Below are 26,413 nucleotides of genomic sequence, written 5' to 3'. Positions count from 1 at the left end.
AATCGAGACAGGTAGCTAGATAACATCCGAACATTGAGCGGTGACGAAGGGTGCTGGTGGAATGCCAAAACTCTAACACCGAGAACGTTCAAGCAGCTTAGTCAGCCTCTCAGCACTTCAAGCCCCACGATGTAAATCGGAGAAAATCGGAGCCTCCGACCAGTACTATTCACCCCGCGTCGACAGGCAACGTGCAGGCAACCGAGGGAATGGCGGCCAACTCAAAGGCAAATTTGTCTGTCTCGGACACTATTCCCGCTCTGCAAGACATCGTAAGTCCCCAGTTTTTTATAGGTGCTCGTGTCTGTATATAACAATTCATTCGCTTCAGCTCGCACGTTCACAAGTGACCGTATGTCTATCTAGATATGTGTATCAGATATTATTTCATTGGTGATACCCAGATTCTAAACCTCGAACCCCATATTCCCAAGCCGGTCCCCCCAAACGAACTACCCTGTCATCGAGCTCAAAGACCGGCCTATCATTGAGACCACCATTGCTGAGCGCCAGCAGCAGATAGATGCAGTTTCGCACGAGGTCTCAGGCCTGAGAGCTGTCATGGGTAGTATCAATAATCTCTGCGATCAGCTCGATGAAAAGGAGCACAGTGGCAGGTACATTTCGAACCTCGTAAAGGATAGCCAAAGTTCCTGATTGGACCTGGCCCAGAATCAGACGCTCATTGTTCAACGAAAATTCATGCGTTGATGTCGATATTATCATAGCACATAACATGTGGTCCTCTTGCAATCCTGTGTGCCCGTTCGATGCTTACTTTCTTCATCAGGCTAGAGCGATCTAAACATAGCCGTCTGCAGGGAGTTGACTTTCGTTTTCGTCGTTTCGGTGGTGTGACGTTACCGAACGGTTCTCCAGTCTCGCTCACTGGTAGGGATGACTGAGGAGACGACGAAGTTGGAACCTTCAAGCGGAGTTCATCGATCCCGACACTGGACTCGGTCGGTTTTATTGTCACACAGGGCAAGTTGGTGAGTCCGTGCAGGCCGTATTTCACGTCCATTTTGATATCAGCTTGGATACCTACAACACAGCCCATCAAATGAGCAACTGTGTTTGTCATTCTCATCATGCATCATTTGTCATTCGCTATGTCACGGTTGGTCATTGACACCGCCGTGAGGACCATGCCAGTCAGAAGCGCATCATAAAGCACTGGCAATACTTCCAACTTGCCAAGTCAGTGGAGGACGAACACGGGATATAAAACCATCACTCGGATATCGGAAACAACTCCAAACACTTGTCTGATATCCAAGTCCAGCATGTATTACATTGCCGGCCTCACTATTCCAGTACCCCAACAAGCCGTGGAGGGACTGGCAGTATTAACCACTTTACGGTTCTTTCAATATGGATCTTCCCGCACTCGTACGATCGTCCCAATCGCTAGAGCAGAATCAGGTCCCATTCGCACAAGCCCAACCACCTTCATCGGTAAGGCCGTGACCCCGATACACGGCCTCGCATTTTTCATTCCACCCGTGACATATGTTCTATGCGTCACCGGCAACCTGTTCACGCAGCCTGCGTGGATGCAGCGCATGAGCCTACCTAATGATTACTTTCAACACAAGACTGAAGTCGCGCTGAGAATAGTGGCATGTGCATTGACCCTTGTACTCCTCAAGTTTGTGGGACGCGCATTCACACACCTTGGGAACCAGTGGCACACGATCGGGGTGCGTGCCATTTTTACTACTTGTGTGTTGAGGATATGTGTAAGTTGACCGCTCCTCACTAGAGACGGGAGAAGCCTAGAGTCGTGCAGACAGGTCCATATGGACTGGTGCGTCATCCGCTATACACGTGGGTCTCATATTGCATCACCTCGGTCGGATTTGACGTTGACATCCTCCTTAGGTTCGGGCTCATCCAGCAGGCACTTTTTGCAGTGATGTTTTGGTCTTATGCGCCACTTGTGTGTCTTGGTATTGCTGCGGGCGCTTTCGCTGTCAAGATGCCTATTGAGGCGAGTGTCTTGTTCTTGTGTATTCCGAGTCAGCAGTACTTATTCTATTTGCAGGAGGCTCTTATTATGAAGGATTCTGCTGTTGCCACAGAATACCGCGCATACATGCAAAAAGTGCCTGCACGCGTTATTCCATTCCTCTGGTGATGTGTGTCATAAATGCAACGCGTCGAGTTGGAGGACTCATGATGATTTCAAAGGGAAAGTATTCTTATAATCAACTGGCGATAGAACGTGTTTAATCTACAAAAGATCCAGAATTTGTATATAAGTAGTTGATAAGCAACAAACTAGTCTTGACCATATCTGAATTCCAATGGGTGAAGTGTACAGGCAGTATGAAACCGCTGGCGGGCAAGCATAATATATCGAATAACCACTCATGTCATCATGCCACCCGTCAGCTTCCTAATCCACAGGCCCAAGCTTTCAGCCAGTCTTGACAAAGGATACAAGAGGATGATGGTCGAGGATAGGACACCGCCAAAGGACCATTAAAACTCATTGTTTGCTGAATCGTCATTACTCCCTTGAGTGTGCGTTGGCGCGTCGACAATTTAGAAACAGAGAACGTCGAAAGTTCTACTTTCATGTCCGTGCTGCTAAGCTCACCTTCAGCAAGCCGGTGTGCGCTATGCGGAATGGGCAATGAAAAGGTCTGGAGGTTGCTTAGCGGAGCCCGCTGCATCCATTCAGGCAGCTGGTAGATTTTCCATCTATTGCCGGAGTGGCAGAGGCGATACGCGTGCCGATTGCTGTCGATTGTTGTGTGTGTGATGGAGATGACATGAGATATCGAAGCGAGGAAAGCTGTTCCATGGACGGTCTTGGTGAAGGACCACCGTTGGCGAGTCATGGACTCAGAACCAGTTACCATCAATGTTTTTGGGCCGTACAGAGCCAGAGAACCTTCGTGGTTGTCCACACGGGATTTCCAGGCATGGAAAAGGCAGCCTGACAGAAGGCCCAGATTCTCAAAGTCGACTGCAATACATGGTGCAGCAAGCAGGACGGGGGCAAGGGGGCTGAGGTCTAGCCCAGGCTGCATTGGTCCAAATCCATCGAGCAAAAGTCCTGGGAGAGAGCCACGAAACTGTCCCATCCACATCCTGCGTACGTACTTCGTGTAGTCGAATTTGAATCGATGGTCTTGTTGATCATATGCTTGCTGCATGCGTAGAGTGTCCACGAACGCTGTCACATTGCGTAATTGCGGGAGTAACACGGTGTGAAGAATTTCGGGCAGCACCGTTTTCCTGACTTCTTTAGATACAAGACAGAGAGCGAGGGCGAATGAATATGGGTTTTTAGATTTGTATTGTTCAGTTTGGGAAAAACTGGGTTGTGCGGCATGTCCAAGGATGAGGAGGGCTAGCTCGACTGGAAGGTCACCAAACGGAAATGAAAGTTGAGCAACAGGCTCCATGGTGGGGGAGTAACTAATGTAAAGTTGGTTTGCAGGAGCCCTTTAATACTCACCTTATAAACAATATCCATCGTGTGGCGTCGTGGAGATGCATTGTGTGCATTGTGAGACCAACACTGTTACTCGGTAGTCCACAGCGGACTTATTGTTTCTTCTATGTCGTATACTGTGCTCTTGCTTGTGACCGCAAGGTCACGGCGTCGCTTGGTAGTCCACAGCAGAGTTATTAGTCAGTGTAGGTCACAAAGTACTTTTGATTACAGTTATCATAGGAATGATGCGAATATGGCATCAACTTGGGTTCTTCCAGACTCGGCGTGCATCCAGGTTCTGTCAATATTGTCATCAACTCAGGACACAACTCTTACAATTGCCGAGTTAATTTGCCTGTTTCACCAACTTGAGGCCGTGTTGTTGAGTTTAGGGGGTGACATGCGATTGCACGATGAATAATAGGTCCTTTACTAACGTTCTACAGTACTGTTTTCCGTGCTTCCTCAGCCCTAATACATAGAGTTGCCTGTGAGCCAAGTGTGCTTGAGGTGTCTTAGGCTCTAGTCGGGTCTGACACCAATGTGCTGGCATGTACAGCAGGTCCTGCAACCAGACAGGCGCCCACTTGTCCTTCAACTGCATTCCACTACCATCTCGCGAGTCTTCCATAGATTGAAGTATTTACTTATTGATCTCATATCAATCAAGGTCCACACTCTTCATCACTCGATAGCTGGATCGTTTCACAGCCAAAGTCTTGTCTCAACTTATGAGCAGTGATTTAAATATTCATATGTCATCCCTTGACTTGGAGATGACTATCATTTCTAACTGCACTAAGTTTGAACCCAACTAGTACTTTCAATTAGTCAATTCCATCACACTCATATCACAGCCTTCGTTAATGAGTGACGATCAGTGTCAGTATCATGTATATCTCTTATCCCTCTCTCACCCTCTGACCTCATTGACAGACCTTCCATCATTTGAAGGAACATGGGCCAGGTTGTCCCAAGTGGCTGTCAAGGGTGCTCAATATAACTCCCATGAATGTCAGCCCCACCTGAAATGTTTGGAAGGGACTCGGATTGATCTCCTCAAATACATCCATGAATTACTGGATGATCCTGAGAAGAACCAACTCATTTGGCTGCATGGTATGGCTGGAGTTGGAAAGTCTGCCATCGCATTCACAGTAGCTGAAAAAATGAGAGGTTTAAAAGTGACAGAGCAGATGAATGTCGAAAAGTGACTAGCAGGAACATTCTTTTTCTTGCAAAAGCACACCAAACACTGCACAACTGGATATTTTTTTGCAACACTTGTCTACCAGCTTGCCAACAATTTCCTGAACATTCAAAAGGATGTGAACAGAGTCATCTGTGACAATCCTGCTCTACTAGACCCTGATGCACCTCTCTGTGACCAGATGGAGGCTCTCTTTCTCCAACCTCTTTGGTGACTTTGATACAGACTGTGTGAGTGTGTGCCTTTGATGTTTGTTATTGATGTGCTTGATGAATGCACATCCAAACCTGAGCTTGTTGATCTCATCATTTCCCTTGCACAGGCTCTTCGCAACCCTGATCTTCCCATGACCCACATTCTGCTCACAAGTTGCTCAGAATTGCATATTAGTAAAGTCTTTCAGAATGATGTGGTGCACTCATTGGTGTGTGAAGTACCAGTGAAAACTTCTGGAGAGGGCATTGGGACCATCTTGTCACTAGATGGCGCCGATGTTGACAATGACATTTATATTTTCCTGCAGCATTCCTTCAGAGAGCTGAGAAGTCGCCATCCTGATTTCCTGTGGCCATCAGGGGATCAACTTGCACAGCTAGCAAGCTGTGCTGGCAGATGTTTCATTGTGGTGTCTACAATGGTGAAGTTTATTATTGATGATGAATATAAGGATCCCCACAATTGGTTACAGCTGATGCTCGAGCTGGTGAGCAAGCTGCTAGTGGGAACAGACATGTACAAGTTATATGACTGTATCCTCTCCATGTGTGCCAACCCAAAGTGGGCATACCTGCACTTGTCCATTGTCACTGCACTTGCAGATCCTCTACCACTATCACAAATCTCAAAACTGCTTGGCCCTGGTCAGGGCTATGATGTTGAGATAACACTGATACAGTTACAGTCTGTCATAGATATTCCTACTGACAACACACTCCTTGTGAATATTTATCACTCATCCATTTGCGACTATGTTTGTGACCCCTCAAACTGCAGCCTCCCTTACACACATAATACATCGCCAGCTTATTCCCTGCTTGCTGATTCCTCTCTTTGTTTGATGATGAAAGAGGTTCAAGAAAGTACAGCTCTCTTGGATAAGCTCTTAGAACTGAAGAAGCAGAGCCAAGCCATGCAAGCCAAGGACCCTTATAGATTAAAAGACTCATTAGCCTTCCTCGTTCAGCCACCAGACTCACTGTCTGTTCTTATCAGCATGCTGTGGCTTTGGGGTGATCACAAGTCAGATGTACGATCTTTCCTAGAGACTGTGGACAGGTGGGCCTGGCTGCAGACCCAGGGAGGATGAGATTGGCTGCAGACCAAGGGAGTATGAGACTGGCTGCAGACCCAGGGAGGACAAGATTGGCTGTGGACCCTGGGAGGATGAGACTGGGTGCAGACTTAGGTGGGACAAGGCTGGCTGCAGACTCAGGTGGGACAAGGCTGGCTGCAGAACAAGGCAGAACAAGACTGGCTGCAGGCCAAGGCAGAATGAGACTGGCTGGAGACCATGACAGGGCGAGACCGGCTGGAGATCCAGTCAGGACGACACTGGCTGGAGACTGTCATATCCCACAATCCGGACTCACATTCCATAGTATTCCCACGCCTTCTGAGCCTATGTCCAGACCCCATATCTGACTCATTCCCAGATCTCCTTCCGCTGTGTACTCCACACCTCAGCAGGATTGACTATGCTCTGGATTTACTCCTGAGCTCCAGACCTCCGGATCCTCACTGCTAGCCTGATCTGTACAACCCTATCCTGTCCACCCTATGCGCACTCCATCCAGCAAGATATCTGGACTTCACCTCGTCTCAGGTTCTGGACTATATCCACCTTCTCGTATTCTGGTCCTGTATCCACCTTGTCTTCTGGATCCCCAGATCTCCGGACCTCCAGATATTAACTCCGGACCTATTCCCACCCTCTGTCCAATATCCTGCACCTATCCCCATTTAGGCATTCTCTGCCTTCTGGCTTTTGGTTACCTCTTGTTCCGTCTTGCTTATTGATCCTTGTACGAGTCCTCATCTCCGAGTTCATTTACTTATGTTCCAACTTACTTACTAATGTGTTTCCACATGCTTGTACATAGCCTTGCTCCTTTGCTTACTGATCCCCTCAGATATTGTTCAGTATATAACCCCTGTAGATACTCCTGTAGTTCCTTAGTTTGAATATCAACTTAGACTTGCCCAATCCTCTCTTGGACTTTGGTCCACCTAAGTCTGTCCTACCATCGGGCCTAGGGATTGATTCCCTAGGCCAGAGTTCCACCTTTCCCTCTTTCTGGACTTAGGTCCAATCCCTGTCTCTCCAACTCTACCTTAGGGTAGTCTACCTCTGTTTGTTTCTACATCGGACTTTGTCCGATGTAGCCCCTATTCCTTCTGGACCTCCAGACCTCCTGTCCCTTGTACCTCTGGGCATCCTGTCCTTCAGACATTCCACCCTCCATACCTTCAGATGTTCCACCCTCCGTACCTTCAGACATTCCACCCTCCATACCTTCAGATGTTCTGCCCTCCTGTCCTCCTGTCCTCCTATCCTCCTGTCCTCCTGTCCTCCAGACCTTTGGACCTCCTATCCTTCCACCCTGTTTCCTGTAGAAGTATTACCTTGCAGTGGGAACTCTCCTGAGCACTTCCTGCATTCCTCTGGAACTCTCCTGCGCTCCTTTGGATGTTTCCTGCGCTCCTCTGGATGTTTCCTGCACTCCTCCGGAAGTCCTCTAGCACTCTCCAGCAGAGTAGCCAGCCTCCAGAAGTCCTCCAGACTTCCTTGGACCATCCTCGGACCTCATATGAAATGAAAGGCACATACTTGGGTAAGGGGCACAGCATACAAGTTGAGGCCAAGCCCCTCTGAGTCAGTCTCTCTCCCCCTTGAGCAATATGGTTCTTAACAGAGACCCAGGGTGTTACGGCGAACTAGGATAGGCGCGACAACAGGTACTCGATAAGAGCACACCTGAAGCCGGATCGTGTCCTCACAAATGTAAGGTTCGTAAGACAAGTTAGAGGGAGTGCCTCTGGCTTGAATATCGGTTATCAGACAACTTAGGATTGGAGGTCCTAAGCGAAGGATAGTTCAGGTAAGACCTAGTAGATTAAAGTGAAGTCTATCTAAGTACAGGACCTGGTTTATATAGGTGTAGTCTACCTTAGGGTATGTACGTATTTGTCATCAAGACGAGTCAGAGATAAGGGACCAAGTCAGAGATAAGAGACTGAGTCAGAGATAAAAGATGAGTCAGCTATCGATGGCATGCGGCGGTCGTGCTGTAATACAGATATAGAAAGATGTTGGTCTAATGATGGCACAGCCAGGTGCGGTCATGACGTAATACACAAGTACAAAAAGAGACGGAGAGAAAAGAGATAGGGGGTACCCACTATTGTAACATTACCCCTCGTTTAGCGATGAAGTCGCCAACTTTACATATCTTGGTTAGCCCAGTAGATGGGGTCTGCATCGTAGTTGGAATGAAGAAGATCGTCTTGTTCTTCTGTGATGGTATTTTGCGCCATCTGCTCAGCGTGAGCAATGGTGTCTTGCTCAATCTCCCAGCGAGCAAGTGCATCATAGAAACCGACGTCAGTCCATACCAAAGGAATAACCGCTTCTCCTTTTAAGTCTCTATGAAAGACCGACAGATGACCTGGTGCGTATTCCCTGCAAACTCTGCAGTAATATGCAGGGCAGTTCTTATGATGATGACTGGTGACGTGGCAGTTGCAACATACAACATTATCGACCGGCGATGTTTTTACAACTGTGACAGATGAGGACTGGTCTGGGGGGGATGGTGACCGCGATCGTTTAAGTGGTGCTTTAGCGGGGGAGACGGAAGTGGCTCGTTTAGCAGCGAGGCAGGAGGATCTACGTTTGAGCGGGAGTCGTCGTGTGGTATGTACGATTGGGTCAGGAGAAGGGGAAGTCGGTACGTCAAGTACGGCAATAGGAGGGATATTATCATCCTGATGCTCCATGGTAGTTGCGACAGGAGCTGGTGGTGGTACGGGGATGGTGACGTGGGGGGAAGGTGGTCGTGTGACGGGGTTGAGAGCAATTCGCTCAGTGATGATATGAATGACTTCTCTGATAGCGTCTCTTGTTTCTTCTGGTAAGAGACGGATTGCGGTGTTGCGAATGCATATGTGAAGGTGACGAAAAATGGTCTGATGACGCTCATCATCAAGAAGGGCGGCGGTGTGTTCGATAAGGCTAGCATCTCTAATGATTCTGATTATAAGGCCACTAGAGATTGCTCCTCTTTCTCCGAGGAGGCGGTCTATCTCAATAGCGTACTGTTGGGAGGTAATAGCGGATTCGAACAAAGCGCTGGTTTCGACTTGATCAATGACTGAGAAGTAATCGGTGAGGGTGGAGTCGTCGGTAAGGGTTAAGGTGGAGTCAGAAGTAGGTGGCGAAGTTACGGGAGATGATGCGTGTTGCGCAAGGTTGGCGGCGGTGGCGTTCTGGTAATCCAAGAGTGTTAAGGGGTGAGCGTTTCCTTCAGTGACGGTGTTCATGGCAGCGGTAAGTTCTTCAATGCGGAGAATGCAAAGACGTAATCGTTCGATGTGGGACATTATTGGGGAGTCTACAACCCATGGGTCTTCTTATAGGCGGCGAGGATATCGGGGGCATTACTGAGGTTTTCTTCAGGAACCCATTCGTTACTGGCAGACGAGTATCCTTTCCATGATAAAAGATAGCATCTTTGTTTACCCGTTCCTTTGTGCGATAGGATTGCATCGATTTCATACTCTTCTTCGTTATCGATGACATCAGGGGGTGGGTTGTGGAAGTTTGGCCCGTGAACCTCTGTTTCATGATAGGATGATAGTTCGGAAGCATGGAATGTGGGATGAACTTTCCACTGAGGCGGTAGTTGGAGTGTGAATGTGATAGGGGATAGGACGGCGGTGATTGGGAATGGGCCATATCGCTTGGGGGCGAGCTTTCGTGAAGGTAATTGCGTGATCAGGTTTTTTCCAGATAACCAAACCTTATCTCCAATCTTCCAAGGGTGATACTTTTGTCCGTGAGTTCTTTCTGCCATACACTGCATCGCAAGGTTATGACAAGAGAGCACTTCTTCTCTAGACTTTTGGAGTGAGCGAAGTCTATCCACTGCTGCAGGGACTGTGGAGTCGGAAAGGGTGTGTGGAAGGGCTCATGGCTCGTATCCCATCATTAGGAAGAATGGGGATGCGTTGCGAGAATCGTGTTTTCGGTGGTTGTGTACGAACTCCGTCATAGGGAGCTGTTCTACCCAATTTTCGGGGTTATTCCGACAGTAGATTTGGAGGTATGTTTCCAACTCTTGGTTGAGTCGTTCGGTCTGGGGATGGTAGGTGGTTGACGCTGCTATGTCGTACTTCAGGAGCTTAGCGAGGGCTTGAGAAAACTTGGATATGAATTGCGGGCCACGATCGGAGATGACTTTTTCATGTAGGCCGAATCGCCGGTAGACATATTTGAAGAATTTGTTGGCGACCCCTTCGGAAGTGATGGTTTTGGTACATGGGATAAGAATTACCCACTTCATAAGCCCATGGTCTACCACGACCATGACAGAGTCAAAACCAGTGCAGGGGGGAAGGTTGGTGATGAGATCCACGGAAACCTGAGTGAATGGTGCTGCTGCGACGGAGGGAATGGGGACAAGGGGGGGGGTCATTGGATGAGTATCTGATTTCATCTGCTGGCAGAGAGCGCAACCCTCAATGTATTTACGAATATAGGTACCCATGGCAGGCCACCAGAAGTCATGTTTGACCAGTTCTTCAGTTTTAAAGTGTCCAGGGTGGCCGGCGGTAGGATGGTCGTGACAGCGTTCTAAAATAAGGCACCGTCCAGCGGGGCGGACATAGGCGCGGTCCTTGTAGTAGAGGATATCGTCGTTGATTTTCCAATCCGTGAGAGCGGATTTCATGGGAGGAAGGGACAGACCATCCAGCGCATTGGAGGCGGTGGAGAAAATGGGATCGGGGTCGGAGGGTTCAGGGTTCACAAGTGTGGTCATGAGTTCGGTATCAAGAAGTCTGACAAACAGGGAATTTGGGAGGAGGGTTTCATTGGTATTATCTTCTGAGGAATCCAACCCATGATCAGGGCGACAGGAAAGGGCATCAGGGGCGATGAGTTTGGTTCCCACAACATGGTGAAGTTCAATGTCGTAACATGACAGGATTAGCTGCCATCGAGCCTGGTGGTGGGTCAACTTCTGGGCTGTCCTAAAATATAGGAGATTCTTGTGGTCGGTGAAGACGATGATAGGATGGGGGTTTCCCTCTAGGTAGTGACGCCATTCGGTTAGTGTGCGAATAACCGCAAGGAGTTCACGATCAAAGATCTGGTAGTTTCGTTCTGCAGGGTTTAGCGTCTGGGACAAGTATCCACATGGGTGGTAGACACCGCTATCATCAGTCTGGAGTAGCACTGCGCCCGTAGCGACAAGGGATGCATCGGTAGCGACCGCAAACTGTCTGGTGGGGTCTGGGTTCCGAAGGACTGGTTGCTTCAGAAAGCATTCTTTCAGCTTTGAGAAAGTGGACGCACATTGCTCTGTCCAAAGGAACTTAACGTCTTTCTTTGTGAGGTCAATTAACGGTCTAGCGATGTCGGAATAATGGGAAATGAAGTTCCGATAGAAATTGCAGAAGCCCAAGAACGACCGAACTTCTTTCACAGAGGTGGGTACAGGCCAGTCTCGAATACTGCTAGTTTTAGCGTCGTCCATTGCTACACATCCAGGGCGGATGATCATTCCGAGGTATTCCACCTCTTGAGCGTCGAATGTGCACTTTTCAGGTTTAAGGAAAAGTTGCTCTTGCTGAATTCTTTCAAGGATACGCCAAGTTCGTTCGCGATGGGAAGTGAGGTCATTTGAAAATATTAAGATGTCGTCCATGTATATGACGAGCCATCCTTCATTAATCTCCTGCTGGAATGTCTTGTTCATGTAGGCTTGGAAGGTGGTGGGAGAGTTGCAAAGACCAAAGAACATGACGCTTGGTCCAAAGAGACTGTATTCCGTAGTGAAGGCGGCTTTCCATCGGTCTTCCGGATGAATGCGGATGTTGTTATATCCAGAATGAATGTCCATCTTTGTGAAGTATTTAGCACCGTGTAACCGTGCAATCAAAGAGAGCGGTAGCGGGAGGGGATAGGCGTTCTTAACTGTCCATTCGTTGATGTATCTGTAATCCTGGCAAGGGCGAAGATCTCCACTCTTCTTTCCTATGAAGAAGAATCTGCTAGCCTGCAGAGACTTCGATTCAGAAATGAATTCCTTTTTTACGTTCTCATCGATAAATGCCTTGACCGCCGCGCGTTCTTTTTCTGACAATGGGTATACCTTTGACGTTTTGGGAATAAAACCAGGTTTAGTTTCTATTCGGTGGTCTATCCCAGGTCGTTCAGGAGGCAACTGGTTTAGACCATCTTTCGCAAAGATGTCGGCGAAGTCGTGAAGGTAAGAGGGAACGAGTTCTTCAAAAGACTTCTTTTTCTGCTCAAGCCCAGTGGCTAATGCAAACTGTTGGGCTTTGTTGCTAGTCTTAACGTATTCGGGGAGCCATGTCAGAGGTGTAACCTTGGTTCGCTGTTCCACAATGCTAGTCCCGTCTTTTGTCAACGGGGTGTCTAATGAGACGTTGGTGATTACCCGGAGTTCAGAAGCATCAGCAGGGTATTCGACCAAGAACTCATCTTCCTCGAGATGATACGTGGAGATTTCCCGCACAGTTAGTGTGTAATCTATTGTCCATACGTCTTCTTTGGTATCGAAGGTTTCGTCATCGTCGTCGGGGATGGGGTCAAGATTGGGCAACGGTAGGACTTCTTCATCCGGGATTTCTTTGATAGTGGCTCGAGGAATTGGATTTGGCATTGCGAGGTGGGTTTTCAGCAGTACTACGACTGGAGTGGAGACTTCTTGCTTCTTTTTACCGAAGAGAGGAGGGAGGTTATTCTTTCTTCGCTCGTTATCGACTTCTTCTTCAATCTGATCGCTTTTCTCCGTCCTAGAGAGTTCTAACATTTCTGCTTTCCATCGGATTACAGGATCCATGGCACGTAGCCAGGGGATTCCTAGTAAGATCTGGTCGCGTCGACCAAGTCGTGTGATGTTGAACTTTCCGATCATTGATCGGTCATCAATCTTGACGATGAGGATGCAGTATCGCGTGATAGCGCCTCCTTTCGCGTAACTTCCATCCGCAGTGGTGACTCAGAATGGTTTTGAGAGTTTGTGAGTACGGATTCCGTGGGTCTTGACAAACTCTTCAGAGATAAAGGTTCCGGCTGCGCCGGAGTCAACAACAGCTGTTGTTTCGACAGTTTTTAGATGAGTTTTGGAAATGAGGGAAATGGGAACACGGAGCTCCTTTCTGATTCCAATACTTTGTACAAGTCTGATAGGTACATCGGAAGATACTGACATCAATCCAGTCTTCCACATTAAAAATCCTCAGCGAGACGACGGATAGTCGTATCTTCATTATCCTCGCTGTCGCTTATCTCTTCTCTGCGAACAGGGATCTTCTTCTTCTGTGGGCATGCTCTAGTCATGTGCCCTTTCTGGTGACATGTGAAGCACAGTCCTTTTTTCATGTGCTCACTTCTTTCCGCTTCAGTGAGGCGGTCTACCTCCATGGCATTTGGGTCGTGTCGGTCGATAGACGGTCTGGGTACATAGTGCTGCCCCAAGGGTTTGGTAGTGACCTGATGGTTAGATCGGTATACGACACCCCTCTGATAGTTGCTATTGAGTCTGATGACCGCAGCGATGTACTTATCGAAGTCGGTTGGGATGGTTTCCATCTGAAAGACGGAACTGACGATTCCTTTCTTTAACCCGTCATTGAGGAATGTGATGAGGACAGCATCTTGCTTAACACCGGCTTGAGCGGCCAGAGTTTTGAAGCTGGCGATGTAGGAGGTAAGGTCTCCTGTCTGTCTTAGCGTCCTAAGCTTGTTCATGGCGGTGCCGACAGCATCGGCTGGGACGAAGGCTTCCTTGAACTTGGTTTCGAAGTTTGCAAAAGTTCCGTAGCTTTTGGTGGTGGTGTTGTCAACTTCGGTGTAGAAGGTGAGTGCCCAACCCATGGCACTATCTTCTGTCATATACACGAGAGCGGTGATGACCTTCTTCTCATCGGTGTTATAGATCGTAGCATTAAGCGTGAAGTATGCCTTAATCACATACAACCATCTAAGAGCCTGCTGAGGACTCCCATCATAGGTGGAGGGAGCTCCGGCTTTCAATTCTGGGGTGTTGACAGTGGTAGACATCCTGAGCGTGTAGTCAAGTGATGTTTTGGTTCAGGGGAACGTTCTCGTTCTCTCACTGAGTTCTTCTTCTTCTTTCAGGGGAACGTTCTCATTCTCTCGCTGAGTTCTTCTTCTTCTTTCAGGGGAACGTTCTCGTTCTCTCGCTGAGTTCTGGAGTCTGTGACCTCTTCGGTTGGAGAGGGTTGATGGTGGACTTTAATCTTTTGTTATGGCGAACTAGGATAGGCGCGACAACAGGTACTTGATAAGAGCATGCCTGAAGCCGGATCGTGTCCTCACAAATGTAAGGTTCATAAGACAAGTTAGAGGGAGTGCCTCTGGCTTGAATATCGGTTATCAGACAACTTAGGATTGGAGGTCCTAAGCGAAGGATAGTTCAGGTAAGACCTAGTAGATTAAAGTGAAGTCTATCTAAGTACAGGACCTGGTTTATATAGGTGTAGTCTACCTTAGGGTATGTACGTATTTGTCATCAAGACGAGTCAGAGATAAGGGACCAAGTCAGAGATAAGAGACTGAGTCAGAGATAAAAGATGAGTCAGCTATCGATGGCATGCGGCAGTCGTGCTGTAATACAGATATAGAAAGACGTTGGTCTAATGATGGCACAGCCAGGTGCGGTCATGACGTAATACACAAGTACAAAAAGAGACGGAGAGAAAAGAGATAGGGGGTACCCACTATTGTAACACAGGGAGCATGAGACTGGCTGGAGACCCAAGGAGGGAATGACTAGCTGGAGACCCAGGCAGGAAATGACTGGCTGCAGATCCAGGCAGGATGAGACTGGCTGCAGACTAAGGCAGAACGAGACTGGCTGCAGACCAAGGGAGGACGGAACTGGCTGCAGACCCAGCCTGAGGTAGAAGTAGACTTGCTGCAGACCCAGCCTGAGGCAGGATGAGACTTGTTGCAAGCCCAGCCCAAGGTAGAAGTAGACTCACTGCAGGCCCAGCCTGAGGCAGGACAAGACTCATTGCAAGCCCAGCCTGAGGTAGAAGTAGACTCGCTGTGGATCCAGCCTGAGGCAGAACGAGACTTGTTACAGACCCAGGCAGGATGTAATTGGTTGCAGGCTCAGGGAGGATGATGCTGGTTGCAGACAAAAAGCACAATAGAATGGCTCCAGACACAGAGAGGAGGAAACTGGCTCCAGAGTGATTTAGGACAAAACTGGCTTGGGACCCAGGGAGGGAAAGACTGGTTGCAGACCCAGAGCATACAAGACTGGCTGCAGACCCCAGGCAGGTGAGACTGGGTGCAAACCAAAGGAGGGAGAGACTGGCTCAGGACCCAGGGAGGGAAAGATTGGCTGCAGACCCCAAGTGCACAAGATTGGCTGTGGACCACAGGTAGGAAAAACTGGGTACAAACTAAGGGAGGGTGAGATTGGCTCCAGACTAGTGATGTGCGGGCCTGGCTTGGCCTGAAAGCCCCAGCTTAGGTCTGGCCTGGGGAGGCTTGGGCTTTGAAAAAATTCAGGCCAAGCTGTGGGCCAAAGCCACAGCTGGCTTAGGCTCATTCACAGCCTTCAAGAAAGAAAAGAGTCTATATTCAATTCAAGTATACTAACATTAGTCATCATCTGCTGAATCAACATCAGACCCTGACATATCGTTGTTGTCACCTAAAAGCAGTGTATCCCACCCCTCATCATCTGCTGCTTCAACTTCTAACACCTCAGCCTTGTGTTCAGAGTCTTCGGTTTCCTCTTCTATAAGGGAAGATGGGCCAGGCTCCTGGAATAGAAGATCATTACAGAGAGAACACTTGACGCATTGTAGCACCTTGACAATATTTCCTTTCAACTGATTGTACCACTTGCTGATTGTGATCCCACCTTGCAAGAATGCTTGCTCACTTGAGACCAATGCTGCCATAATAGACAGGTAGTCTCTTGCCAGTGAAGCCCACACTGGATATCTCTGGCCATTAATCTTAATAGAAACAACTGTCAGTTGCAAGAAACCTTGAAGCAAATGAAAGGCACTTACACCCCACCATTGAATAGTAGTCATACCTGCTGATTGAACCGCCTCAATAGTTTCAATGTAGCTCGTAAATTCAGCCCTCCATGGTTTTGACAGATCACTAGTAGATGTGGCACCTGGTTCTGGCTTGGCGTCATCCTCAGAGTCACTCTGGACCTCCTGAATGAGTTTCTTGAGGCCACTAACCTTGCTTTTTGTAGTTGTGGGCTGCAACAACAGCCGATCTTGATGTAGCTTGTCATAGTGCTGTTTGAACACATTCTTGGCACATGTAAGCATGTCATCAAGCAAGTTCGACAGCCAATGCTTTTTGAAGTAAGCAATTTTTGCCATTGGATCAAGTACTATATCAGATGTTAGAATCACACTGACTGAAAGAGAAAATGACGAACACATAGCAATGATGTAGGCTGGAGAGTTTGTAGTTCTCTCATAATACTCATCTAGCTTTGTTGCTGCTGCCTTCAGTGCACAAGCAAACTGAGTATACTTGGGCCTTTTGGCTCATGAAGACCAAGATTTGTGGAGCATCTCCAGGGCAGGTATCACAAGATGGAGAGTTGATCCTCAATCAGACAAGAAAGCTTGCTGGGCAACATCAGTGTATGAAAGAAGGTCCATGAATTGACCAACTCGTGTCCATTCAGCAGCTGATAGTTGCAGAAAGTCAATTTTGGCCCATTTTTTGAGACTGCGTTCTTGACGCCCCATTTCATACATGAATGTATCCATGTGCTACAGTGAGTAAGAGTGAGAATAAACAAAGTATAATGATATATCAAATACACACCTGCTTGTTCAATTCAACACAATTCAGCATAATGTAGGTGGACGACCAGCAGACTTTCATGTCGATCAATAGCTGTGTCAGCAATGACATGTTGGCTTTGATTTGAATGTTCCTGTATAATTCTTTTCATTTTGCCAATGAATGTTCTTTCACACAAATGCTGTGAACAAGGCCAATCTCATCCCAATCAACCTTAAGAGACATGTCTGGTTTGTGGCCGTGCGGATTGTGAGGATTGTAGTGAACAGATTTGCTGTATGTGCCAATGAGCTGCTGTGTGCCAAGATTGATAACATGCGCTAAACAACTGTTGATATTGTTAGCAGTTCCATCAATGAAATAACAAAACAAACTTACTTGATCTTGTGCTTGAGCCATGGAAAAACCTTCTTATACTTCACCTTGTATAACTGCGCAAACTCTTGCAGCATAGTGTTGTTGTTGGCTGTGTTGTCACATGTAACATGACCAATCTAGTAAGTAGACATGAGCTGGAGCATTTGAGAGGAATTAATATAACATACTTTATGTATAACAACAAGGCGATCAAGCACTTTGAATAACATACCACCCAGGTGCTGGCCATTATGAGCATTGTTGAGCTTTGTAAAACCAAGCAATGCATTCCCAGGTTCCCACTGCATCGGAATCTTTTCTTCAATCTAGTGGCCAGTGACTGCAAAATAGCTGTCTGTGTTGTCAGCCTGCCATGTGTCACATGTAACATTGATGGTGCTGCTGACAGATTCACTCTAGAATATGACATTAGATCATAACAGACAATAGTGCAAAGAATGACAATGTACATTTAACTTCTTTCTGAGTTTGGTGAGATGGCTCTTGAACATACACATAATTTCAGCATGGGTTGCTTTGTGGCCTGGAATTTTGACGCCCTGTGTAGCACGTGAGGCAACATCTACCATCTCTTTGAATCTCAGGTGTTCGAGAGCCTGAATGGGCTATAATGATTATTAGTACTATGCAGCCAGATGATATGAAGAGTTTACCTGATCCGTAGCAATGAGCCACTTGATTGCTGCCTTTCTGAAAAGCTGGTCGGAGTAAGGAACAACACACTCCAACAACTTGCGCTCAGTCATATGTGCATTGAGCGTCTCCTATGCTCATGCAGCTTTCATTTTCTCTGCAGCAATATCACCTGGCAATTTGGACAGGAAGGCATTGTCTTTGGCCCATTTGCAATATTTACCCTGTGCATGTTATTTAGATATACATTGATAATAATATGAAGATGAAAACTTACAGCAAATCTAGCTTTGGTGTGACAGTGCAGTGTTGAGGTCTCATTTACAATTATACAACCATTCCTACAAGTGATTAGGCAATGTTAATGACACAACAGCACATGGAAATGATAATGGAATGATGTACAGACAAACTTTGCACTTATGGTGTTTTTTCACCATGCCATTGGTGTTAGTCCACTTGAAAGGTTTGCTGAAGAAGTTGTCGATATCACAAGTCCTATCCTCATGTGTGGGACCAGACTCATCAGTGATGGGCTGTACACCAATATCTATGAGAATTCCATCCTCATCCACATCTTCATGGTCTTCAACAATAGCTTGCTGATGCTGGCAGGCTTGTTTGGCTGATGGTTTCAGATGAGCTTTGTACACACTCTCTTACATGAATAGATAAACTTACATTTGGAGTTTGTCCATGCATTTTCACATTCCTTGTCACTTGGTTCATAGCCTTCTTCAGCATCTTTGGTGCATGATCGTTTGTTAGTAGGCACAGGGATAGTGGGTTCAGGAGCAGGTGGACTAGGTGAGTTAGTGGGCTGGGGATTGTTGGAACCATGCTTTGCGGCCTCTGCCACACAAAATGCATTGATGGCTTTAGTTTGAGATGGGAGAGCCGCCTTCTCAGAATGCTCAAGGAGTGCAGCAGAGGGCTTGATTTTGCACACTGGATGCACTAGTCAAGGTTCATCATCACTATCTGAGAGGATTGTTCCTGCCATTAGAATTAGAGATTTGTGAGTAGGGATAGCAACGTACTAATACTATTTATCTCAATAAATCATTGAGATTGTGCTGCAGATAGATGACACTTCAAAGATCTAAGTAGCATCAAGTTCATGAAGCATGACAAAAGGTGACTCACAGTTTTTACTGGTTAGCATATGAGTGTGAGCCAGTGAAGGTTCAACAACTCTGCTAGGCTGCAGAGCTAAAGAAAGAAAGAAAGCCTCTACCTCTGGGGTGAGAGGAAGGCTACTGACTCTCTAAGTGTTGGTTGAAGTGTGCCAGGCAATATGTTCGACCCTTAAGGGAAGCAAGGAAAGCAAGATCCACTGGGTGACACTAGGTCAACTCTGGTAAAGTGCACTGAAGGCACATGTGTGGGAATGTCAAGTGTGTAGGAGCACAATGTGGGAAACACAACAAGAAGAGAACTGGAAAGTAGACTTCTAATGTTGGGCTAAATGTGCTATGCCTAGCTGCTATTCAACCCTAAAGGGTTTCTGGACTAAGCTCAGTGCTCAGAGAGGATAGGAAATCATGCTAAAAACTGCTCAGTCTCAGACTGGTACTGGTAAGAGGTGAAAACTATGATGATTACATAAGCACCAAAAGTGCGAACATAACACTAAGCAATATCTGCCTATACAAGCCCACAGAATATGAAATCCCTACAGCGAAGCATGGGAATAAGGCGCACACAGTGCATGAACGTGTAAAAGATGATGATAGGCTGCTGCTGATGACTAGGGCAATGACTGAAGCATGCTGACTGAAGACAATGGATTCTCACTCTAGAGACTAACTGACACTAAGTGACATGATGGTGGTAGGTGTCTGAAAACTTTCCTAGGCAACTGGTAAGCTGTGCCTAGGCGTGCTCCCAGGGCTCAGAAGCAAATAGGGAGTGCTCTAAGTATGTAAAATGAGATAAGGACAGGGTCCATGATGAAATAATGCCATACAAATACTAAATATGGTCTGATAATGAGAATAGATGAGGAAGGACTCACTATGGAACTGGTTGGACAATGGATGGATGCTCCAGGATGCTGCACAACAAAGTGCAACCAAGCGCGGGAAGAGCATGCTAAGTGCATGCACAGGAATGCGTTGTGTAATGCGGGAAAGTGTCACGCCTCTGGCGCATTTTGTGGGAAAGTCATAGATAGTGAGTTGCACACTATACCAATTGTCATGAGTTGTAATATGCATGATATACACCTGGAGGAATCTCATTCTCTACACCAGCATCAGACATGCCATTGTGCAAACACAACAATGGCTAGACACTTGTTAAAGTGCTTAACCAAAAATATTGTTGTAGGTCTATGCTCTGCCTAGCTGCTACACTTGCAAGCAAGAATGTTTGACCCTAAAGGGAATTGCTACTGAGAATGGCTGATGATACTAAAGACCTGAAAGTGTGCAGAGCATGGGAACAAGTGTGTGGGTATGTAGAGTGTGGGAATGTGGAAGTGCAGTCGATGAGTGGTCAATGAGCAGTCAATGAGCGGTTGATGAGCAGTTGATGAGTGGTCAATGTGGAAGTGCAAGATGCTAGGGTAAGGGGTAGGGAAGTCTTAAGGAATGGTGCAGGTAACAAGTGAGGGCAAGGGTATTGATTGCACAGGTAAGGAAAGTCAAGACAAGGTGTCCAGGTATAAGGTAACCAATAGGGGCTAAAAGCGCACACTAATGGTGACTGCTCCTAAGTAAAACCTAAGGGAAGGAAATACTGTAGAAGGGAAGTAAATATGAAGTAGTCACCCTAGGCACTTTATACTAGCTAAACCCTCTTGGAAATGGAAGGGACAGGACAGACAGGCAGTAGGAATATGTAAAGACATGTAATAAGACTGCAACACTTGTTACAACACACAAGGCAAGGCAAAATATGTACCAATGAGGTAGGATGGACAATGGACTGACACAGGACATCTGTAAGGTAGTCCAAAGGTGCAGGAAATCGACTGCAGGTATGCACGCAGCGCAGGAGTGAATGTGTGGGTCCACAGAGTGCAGGAATGCGTGTCCAGAGTGGGTTGAGTGCAGGAAAAGTGGTCGATGGTTTTGTAGCTTTCCATCACCTATATCAAAAGATGGCCATTGCAAGCCTAGCAGGAATATGATCGTCACACCATGCTCTGATGCTCTGATGCTCCTTTTGGCTAAGCTCTGCAAACACTCATCAAACACTTGACTTCTCTCAGGCCTCTATTCCATTGGACATCTTGGATGTGCTTAAGTGTGTGTTGGATTCACAGAAGCTGCTGACATGCAGATGAGTCCATGGTAAGGAGGAAGTAGCGCTGAGGATTCCAGTGGTTTTAATTGAGGCTTGTTTGAAGGACTGTTAGAGGGCTCGACTCAGACAAAGGAGAATTTGCAACTTTGGGACTGTCAGAGTGATACATTAACAATTGAGCTCATCATTGTCTCAGATGACTAGTATAGCTGTAAGAGTAAAAGCCATGGCTCGAGCCACTGGCTCCAGCTTTCCAACTGCCCAGGCCAGGCCCTAGGCTGTGGTCAGGCCATGACTTTGGCCCAGCCTGGCTTGGCCTAACTAGGGCCAGCTTTGGCCAGCCCACGGCTTGAAGCCAGGCCATGCACATCACTACTCCAGACCCAGGGAGGGTGCAACTGGCTCCAGACTGGCTCCAGACTCAGAAAGGGTTAGACTGGTTCATGACCCCAGGTGGGTGAGACTGGCTTCAGACCCTGGGTGGGCGAGATTGGCTGCAGATGCCCAATGGCCAAGCATGGCAATCCACTCCTGCAGCATCTGTCTGGGTGACTATGGAAGAATTCTCAAGTACATTGGATGCAATCAGCAAGTATATCATTATCCCAGCATTGCCTCTACTACCGACCTTCCAGTAGTCCAGCAGTTTAAAAGCTTGCTGGATTTCTTGATGTTTCTGATGTTCCTGGCATTGATGCCCTGAGATCACTTCACTTCTGTGTTGCCTGAAGTTCCTGACAGAGAAATCATCCATGCTATGAATGTGTTTACAACTTTTGCAAACAAGGCACAGGAATGAAGTCAATCAGCTTCTGACACTTTCAAGTATGCATGTCAAAACTGGGTTGTTCATCTGTCACATGCTCCAAATCCATGGGATGACATGCTCCACTGTATATTCCAGACTTTCTGGAATTGTCACCTCCTTTCTTGGCTCGAACATCAGTGGTTTTTGAAGGGTCTGCGGTCTTGCCTTGATATTTTATCGAAGGGGCAGAAACTTGCAAAGGTATGCATATTCCCAACAATGAATACCCACCCAAAAAGCTGATAATATTGCCTTGTTTCATTTTACAACACTCCTTGTAATTCTCTCATGCTCAGTTTGAACCCGTTAACGCGCAGCTTGATGATGGGCTGTTAGCCGTCAGTCCCAATATCCAACACTCAGCAACAGAAACTTCACGCCCATCCACTGCTGGAATGATGAGCGGACCGTCAACTCCCACAACCACTCTTCCCACAGGAGAGCTCATCGTGGCCCTATACGCGGAATCCGTTCCTACTGATACTTACCCAATGAAACCAATCTCACAGCGTCTTCCTTCTACTTCGCCTCTTGCACCACCCCTGCCACCCGTCCCTTCTGTGGGACCCGACACCGCTGTATTCCATGTTGGCACATCCAGAAAGTGCAAGTTGGATGAATTTCAAATCAGCAGCAACAGTCTACTCGAGTCAGACACCCCATACCCATCAAAACGTCAGAAATGAGTCGAGCAGCATTTAGAGCGCAAGACTGGCAGGAGTGCCAGTCAGACACGGAGTATAGTGCACTGCTCATTCAAAAAATCTCTAAGGCATCTGCGAGCATTTTATTTAATTTCAACCTCTATTGAGGGTTCTCTCGAGCTTCTTGAGTAGCGACACGTTTTAGAAGCCTTCCACAAGAACATGACTGTACTTAGTTTGATGACTGTGTAGTGAATTACCTTCACATTTGCTTATCGTATTCTGTATTGATCTACGATACCAGTTAACAATGTTATAACTGTATACCAACAGAACACTTCGTTCTTCAAACAATTCCAACGTGACTTCCAACCGTTACGTGTTACGACCTGTGTCTTATCATTGTGAAGGGAATTTATAATAAACCGGTGCTTAATATACAAAAATACAAAATCTGTAAGTAGTCGAGAGGCAACAAACTAGTCTTGACCATATCCGAATAATGGGTGAAGTTTACTAGCAGTAGGAAATCGCTAGTGAGCAAGCACATATCTAATAACCAGTCATCTCATAACACTACTCGTTAGCTCCCTAATCCACAGGCCCAAGCTTTCAGCCAATCTTGACAAGGGATACAAGAAGGATTGGACACCGCCAAAGGACCATGATTCGATGGAGAACGCGTCATTTGCTCAATCATCCTTATTCCCTTAAGTGTGCGTGGGGGCGACGACAGTTTGGAAACAGAGAATGTCAAAAGCTCTACTTTCATGTCCTTGCCGCTAACCTCACATTCAACGAGCGGGTGTGCGCTATGCGGGATGGGCAATGAAAAGGTCTGGAGACTGCTAAGCGGAGCCTGCGCCATCCAATCAGGCAGCTTGTGATAGACTTTCGATCCATTGCCGCTGTGGCAGAGGTGACGCGCGTGCCGAATGTTATCAGATATTGTGAATGTGATGGAAATGACGTGAGATATAGAAGCGAGGAACACCGCTCCATGAACAGTCTTGGTGAAGGACGACCATTGGCGAGTCATGAACTCAGAACCAGTTACCATTAAAGTTTTTGGGCTGTACAGAGCCGGAGAACCTTCGTGGTTGTTCGTGCGGGATTTCCAGGCATGGAAAAGGCAGCCTGACAGAAGGCCCAGATTCTCAAAGTCGACTGCAATACATGGCGCAGCAAGCAGGATGGGGGCCAAGGGGCTGAGGTCCTGCCCAGTGTGTATTGGTCCAAATCCGTCGAGTGAAAGTCCTGGGAGAGAGCCACGAAACTGTCCCATCCACATCCTGCGTATGTACTTCGTGTAGTCGCATTTAAATTGATGATCTTGCTGAGCGTATGCTTGCTGCATACGTAGAGTGTCCATGAACGCTGTCACGTTGTGTAATTGCGGGAGCAACACGGTGTGAAGAATTTCGGGCAGCACCGTTTTTCTGACTTCTTTAGATACAAGACAGAGAGTGAGGGCGCATGCATATGGGTTTGTAGATTTGTATGGTTCAATCTGAGAAAAACTGGGTTCTGCTGCATATTTAAGGATGAGGAGGGCCAGCTCGACTGGAAGGTCGCCAAACGGAAATGAAAGTTGAGTAACAGGTTCCATGATGGGGGAGTAAAGTTGGTTTGCAGGAGCCCTTTAATACTCATCTCATGAACAATGTCCATCGTGGCATTATTCACAGCAGTGGAAACCCATTGTGTGCATGGCAGGACCAAAAGGTGTCACTCGGTAGTCCACAGCAGAGTTATTGTTCCTTCTAGGTCGCACAGTGTGCTCTTGCTTGGGGTCATTGGCAGGAGGTGTCGCTCTCTTGTCCACGGAAGAGTTATTAGCATTCACCTGATTTCTTCCAGACTCGGCATACATCCAGGTCCTGTCCGGACTCGAAAGCGTCACTGACTCACGACACAATTCTTACATCTGCAAAGTTGAGTGGCCCATTTCACTGCTACTTGAGCAATGAGTTTAACTGAATGTTATTGTGACTTGAGAGCATGAGATTTGTATGATCGAAGGTTGGCAACCCTGGTACTCGAGTTTGAGTTGTTGACTTCAAAACTCAAATCACCAATAGCTTACTAATGCGCTCGTGGCGGTGGTCCACAACCGCACTTTCACCTCTTCTTGTAGTCTCACACCAAATCCCTCTGTTCTGTGCTCTCTCCTTGCGCTGCAGAGCTTGTAATGCATACATAGTCTGATAGTAGCCTGAGTCTTACATGTGAAAAGTAACGCTTCGTGAATCGTCCCTGTGTCACGCTGTCACGGTGGTGATAATGTCACATATGAACTTCAGTTTCGCAAAGGTCGGCCATTGTCAAACCCTTCACTTCACTCCATTGAGGTCACTCATTCACGTTGGAGCTGCCGCCAACGCGTCATCGACTGACACATCCTCGAGAGGTTCTTCATCAGAGCGCTAATCGCCAGCTGAGCGTAGATTTCACACACTTACGTGAGTCTTAGACCAGTGCTAACTTGATTGACATGCCTGCTGCAGGGCTGCAGTTCTTTGTAAATTTTAGCCCGAAATAATCATAGAACAGACGCAATTGCGAAATCGAAGATGCCCTTCCCTTACAAATACCCGTTATTCAGCTATGATGACGACTATGGGGGGTGTGAGCTTTTGTAGCGCCCCCGCTTCATATAAGTATGTACTAGCAGTGATGTTAATTTGAGTTTTGTTAGGTCGGCCGCATCAGGATCGTTGCCTGACACGGCCGTGCATAGTATCATGATAGTGGCAGTCCGTTGTCGTTCCTTACAAATCAATTGATCGCTATTCTGTTTCCATGAACCTCATGCATCGCCCTCGCATACGTTTCTAATCATTTGCCAGTCTCAGTTTCGGTTTCAGTTTCAGTCCGACGTTTACTTAAATAGACGTCAAGCTGCTAACTGGGCTCATACATCACTTCCTCTCACCCCTTTCAATCGACCATCATGACGATTCACCATATAGGTAAACCCTGCTTCGAAGCATTCAAATCAGCTTGATTCTAACACACAGCACAGTCCTATTCACGTTCAAGCCCGAGGTGACCCCAGAACAAAGACAGAGCGTGAGGGACTGCATCAGCGCCCTTCCATCTCAGATACCTGCAATCCAAAGCCTTGTTACTGGTAAAACGGTATTCAACCCCCTCGGACACGGCTATGACGAAGGTATGTCATCTCTCGTCATCTGAAACATTCATAGGTGGTTGACAAGATTGCGCCTCAGGGGTCATTTTTCTATTCGAGAACGTAGCCAAGTTGAATGAATATCGCCCACACAAGGCGCATCTTGATTATCAGACGTTCGCGAGGCCTTTGATTGAGGGTATGTCTTGTTTTTGATTGAAGATCGTTTTGATTGAATGGTCAGGCGCAGGTATACTCATTTTTGATATTGAGACAGCCGCCTAGAGGGGAAACTAGTTTGATAGGATGTTGTACTGCTCATGCAGGTGGTGGCTGAAGGCCTGCGTTATGAATCACTTTCGGATCCGCGACCCTTTTTCTATGTAGATAAGTGTTATCACCACCTGGGCCCTGACGTGTCCATGCACCCGGCAAGCCCCCGTATAATTCGTGTACTTATTGACAGTGACATCAACTTGTTCTGATGGGCGGCTTGAATCGTGATTGTAGCTTAACATGGCAGGCGAGTTAATACTGCGCGTGTTACTGTCCTCTGCGATGCAAAAGGAACGGCAACCCCCTCTACGTATGTGATTGTCATTTCAAGAAGTCCCTTGATCGTCGACTTCTTTTGATCACCAATCTATTTATCTCAAAAGTTGGTGCACTGGCCCCATGCATCGCTCTCGCATACAAATTCGTGGAATCAACTTCCCTCACTGGTACTCGCTGGTTAAGTCGGTTCATAGAGTTTACATCGTACGTTTCTTAAACACACATTCCCGTGACTGAACTCGGATACCACTTGCTTCGACTCTTCGACTCATCCATCCA

General features: G+C 47.1%; 6 protein-coding genes across 6 annotated transcripts; 3 read left to right on the top strand and 3 right to left on the bottom strand.

Annotated features, from left to right (window-relative positions):
* The first annotated feature begins 844 nt into the window (after positions 1-844).
* BJ212DRAFT_1331549 (uncharacterized protein) lies at positions 845-2,398 on the top strand. Its single transcript, XM_041334770.1, has 5 exons — positions 845-1,703; positions 1,766-1,830; positions 1,885-1,993; positions 2,048-2,141; positions 2,251-2,398. The coding sequence occupies exons 1-4, from the start codon at positions 1,287-1,289 to the stop codon at positions 2,138-2,140; spliced, it is 684 nt and encodes a 227-aa protein (XP_041197343.1). The 5' UTR covers positions 845-1,286; the 3' UTR covers position 2,141; positions 2,251-2,398.
* Positions 2,394-3,419, bottom strand: BJ212DRAFT_1477339 (uncharacterized protein; the record flags this gene model as incomplete). Its single annotated transcript, XM_041339531.1, has 1 exon — positions 2,394-3,419. One exon carries the CDS (start codon positions 3,417-3,419, stop codon positions 2,394-2,396), a length of 1,026 nt encoding a protein of 341 aa, XP_041197342.1.
* An 898-nt stretch (positions 3,420-4,317) lies between these two features.
* On the top strand, positions 4,318-4,875 carry BJ212DRAFT_1541580 (uncharacterized protein; the record flags this gene model as incomplete). The annotated part of the gene is made up of 2 exons (XM_041341847.1): positions 4,318-4,627; positions 4,670-4,875. 2 exons carry the CDS (start codon positions 4,318-4,320, stop codon positions 4,873-4,875), a joined length of 516 nt encoding a protein of 171 aa, XP_041197341.1.
* A 12,647-nt stretch (positions 4,876-17,522) lies between these two features.
* On the bottom strand, positions 17,523-17,855 carry BJ212DRAFT_1263646 (uncharacterized protein; the record flags this gene model as incomplete). Its single annotated transcript, XM_041330361.1, has 2 exons — positions 17,523-17,714; positions 17,763-17,855. The coding sequence occupies 2 exons, from the start codon at positions 17,853-17,855 to the stop codon at positions 17,523-17,525; spliced, it is 285 nt and encodes a 94-aa protein (XP_041197340.1).
* Positions 17,856-22,856: 5,001 nt separating this feature from the next.
* Positions 22,857-24,228, bottom strand: BJ212DRAFT_838998 (uncharacterized protein). Its single transcript, XM_041344177.1, has one exon. It carries the CDS (start codon positions 24,053-24,055, stop codon positions 23,030-23,032), a length of 1,026 nt encoding a protein of 341 aa, XP_041197339.1. The 5' UTR covers positions 24,056-24,228; the 3' UTR covers positions 22,857-23,029.
* A 1,108-nt stretch (positions 24,229-25,336) lies between these two features.
* Positions 25,337-26,150, top strand: BJ212DRAFT_1331542 (uncharacterized protein). The gene is made up of 4 exons (XM_041334769.1): positions 25,337-25,418; positions 25,472-25,621; positions 25,680-25,778; positions 25,830-26,150. The coding sequence occupies exons 1-4, from the start codon at positions 25,400-25,402 to the stop codon at positions 25,862-25,864; spliced, it is 303 nt and encodes a 100-aa protein (XP_041197338.1). The 5' UTR covers positions 25,337-25,399; the 3' UTR covers positions 25,865-26,150.
* Positions 26,151-26,413: the final 263 nt, after the last annotated feature.

This window comes from Suillus subaureus (assembly GCF_016647635.1).
Source record: "Suillus subaureus strain MN1 chromosome Unknown BJ212scaffold_5, whole genome shotgun sequence".
NCBI classification, from domain to species: Eukaryota; Fungi; Basidiomycota; class Agaricomycetes; order Boletales; family Suillaceae; genus Suillus; species Suillus subaureus.
The sequence above is the reverse complement of the archived record's forward strand: the minus strand, read 5'-3'. Positions and strand labels throughout refer to the sequence as shown.

Excerpts from the sequence above, each read along its gene's own strand:
- BJ212DRAFT_1331549 (XM_041334770.1), top strand. The coding sequence starts at position 1,287 with ATGTATTACATTGCCGGCCTCACTATTCCAGTACCCCAACAAGCCGTG. Across the intron at positions 1,704-1,765 it reads ACCAGTGGCACACGATCGGG|AGACGGGAGAAGCCTAGAGT; the intron begins GTGCGTGCCATT and ends GCTCCTCACTAG. Across the intron at positions 1,831-1,884 it reads GTGCGTCATCCGCTATACAC|GTTCGGGCTCATCCAGCAGG; the intron begins GTGGGTCTCATA and ends CATCCTCCTTAG.
- BJ212DRAFT_838998 (XM_041344177.1), bottom strand. The coding sequence starts at position 24,055 with ATGGAACCTGTTACTCAACTTTCATTTCCGTTTGGCGACCTTCCAGTC.
- BJ212DRAFT_1331542 (XM_041334769.1), top strand. Across the intron at positions 25,622-25,679 it reads CGGACACGGCTATGACGAAG|GGGTCATTTTTCTATTCGAG; the intron begins GTATGTCATCTC and ends ATTGCGCCTCAG. Across the intron at positions 25,779-25,829 it reads CGCGAGGCCTTTGATTGAGG|GTATACTCATTTTTGATATT; the intron begins GTATGTCTTGTT and ends GGTCAGGCGCAG.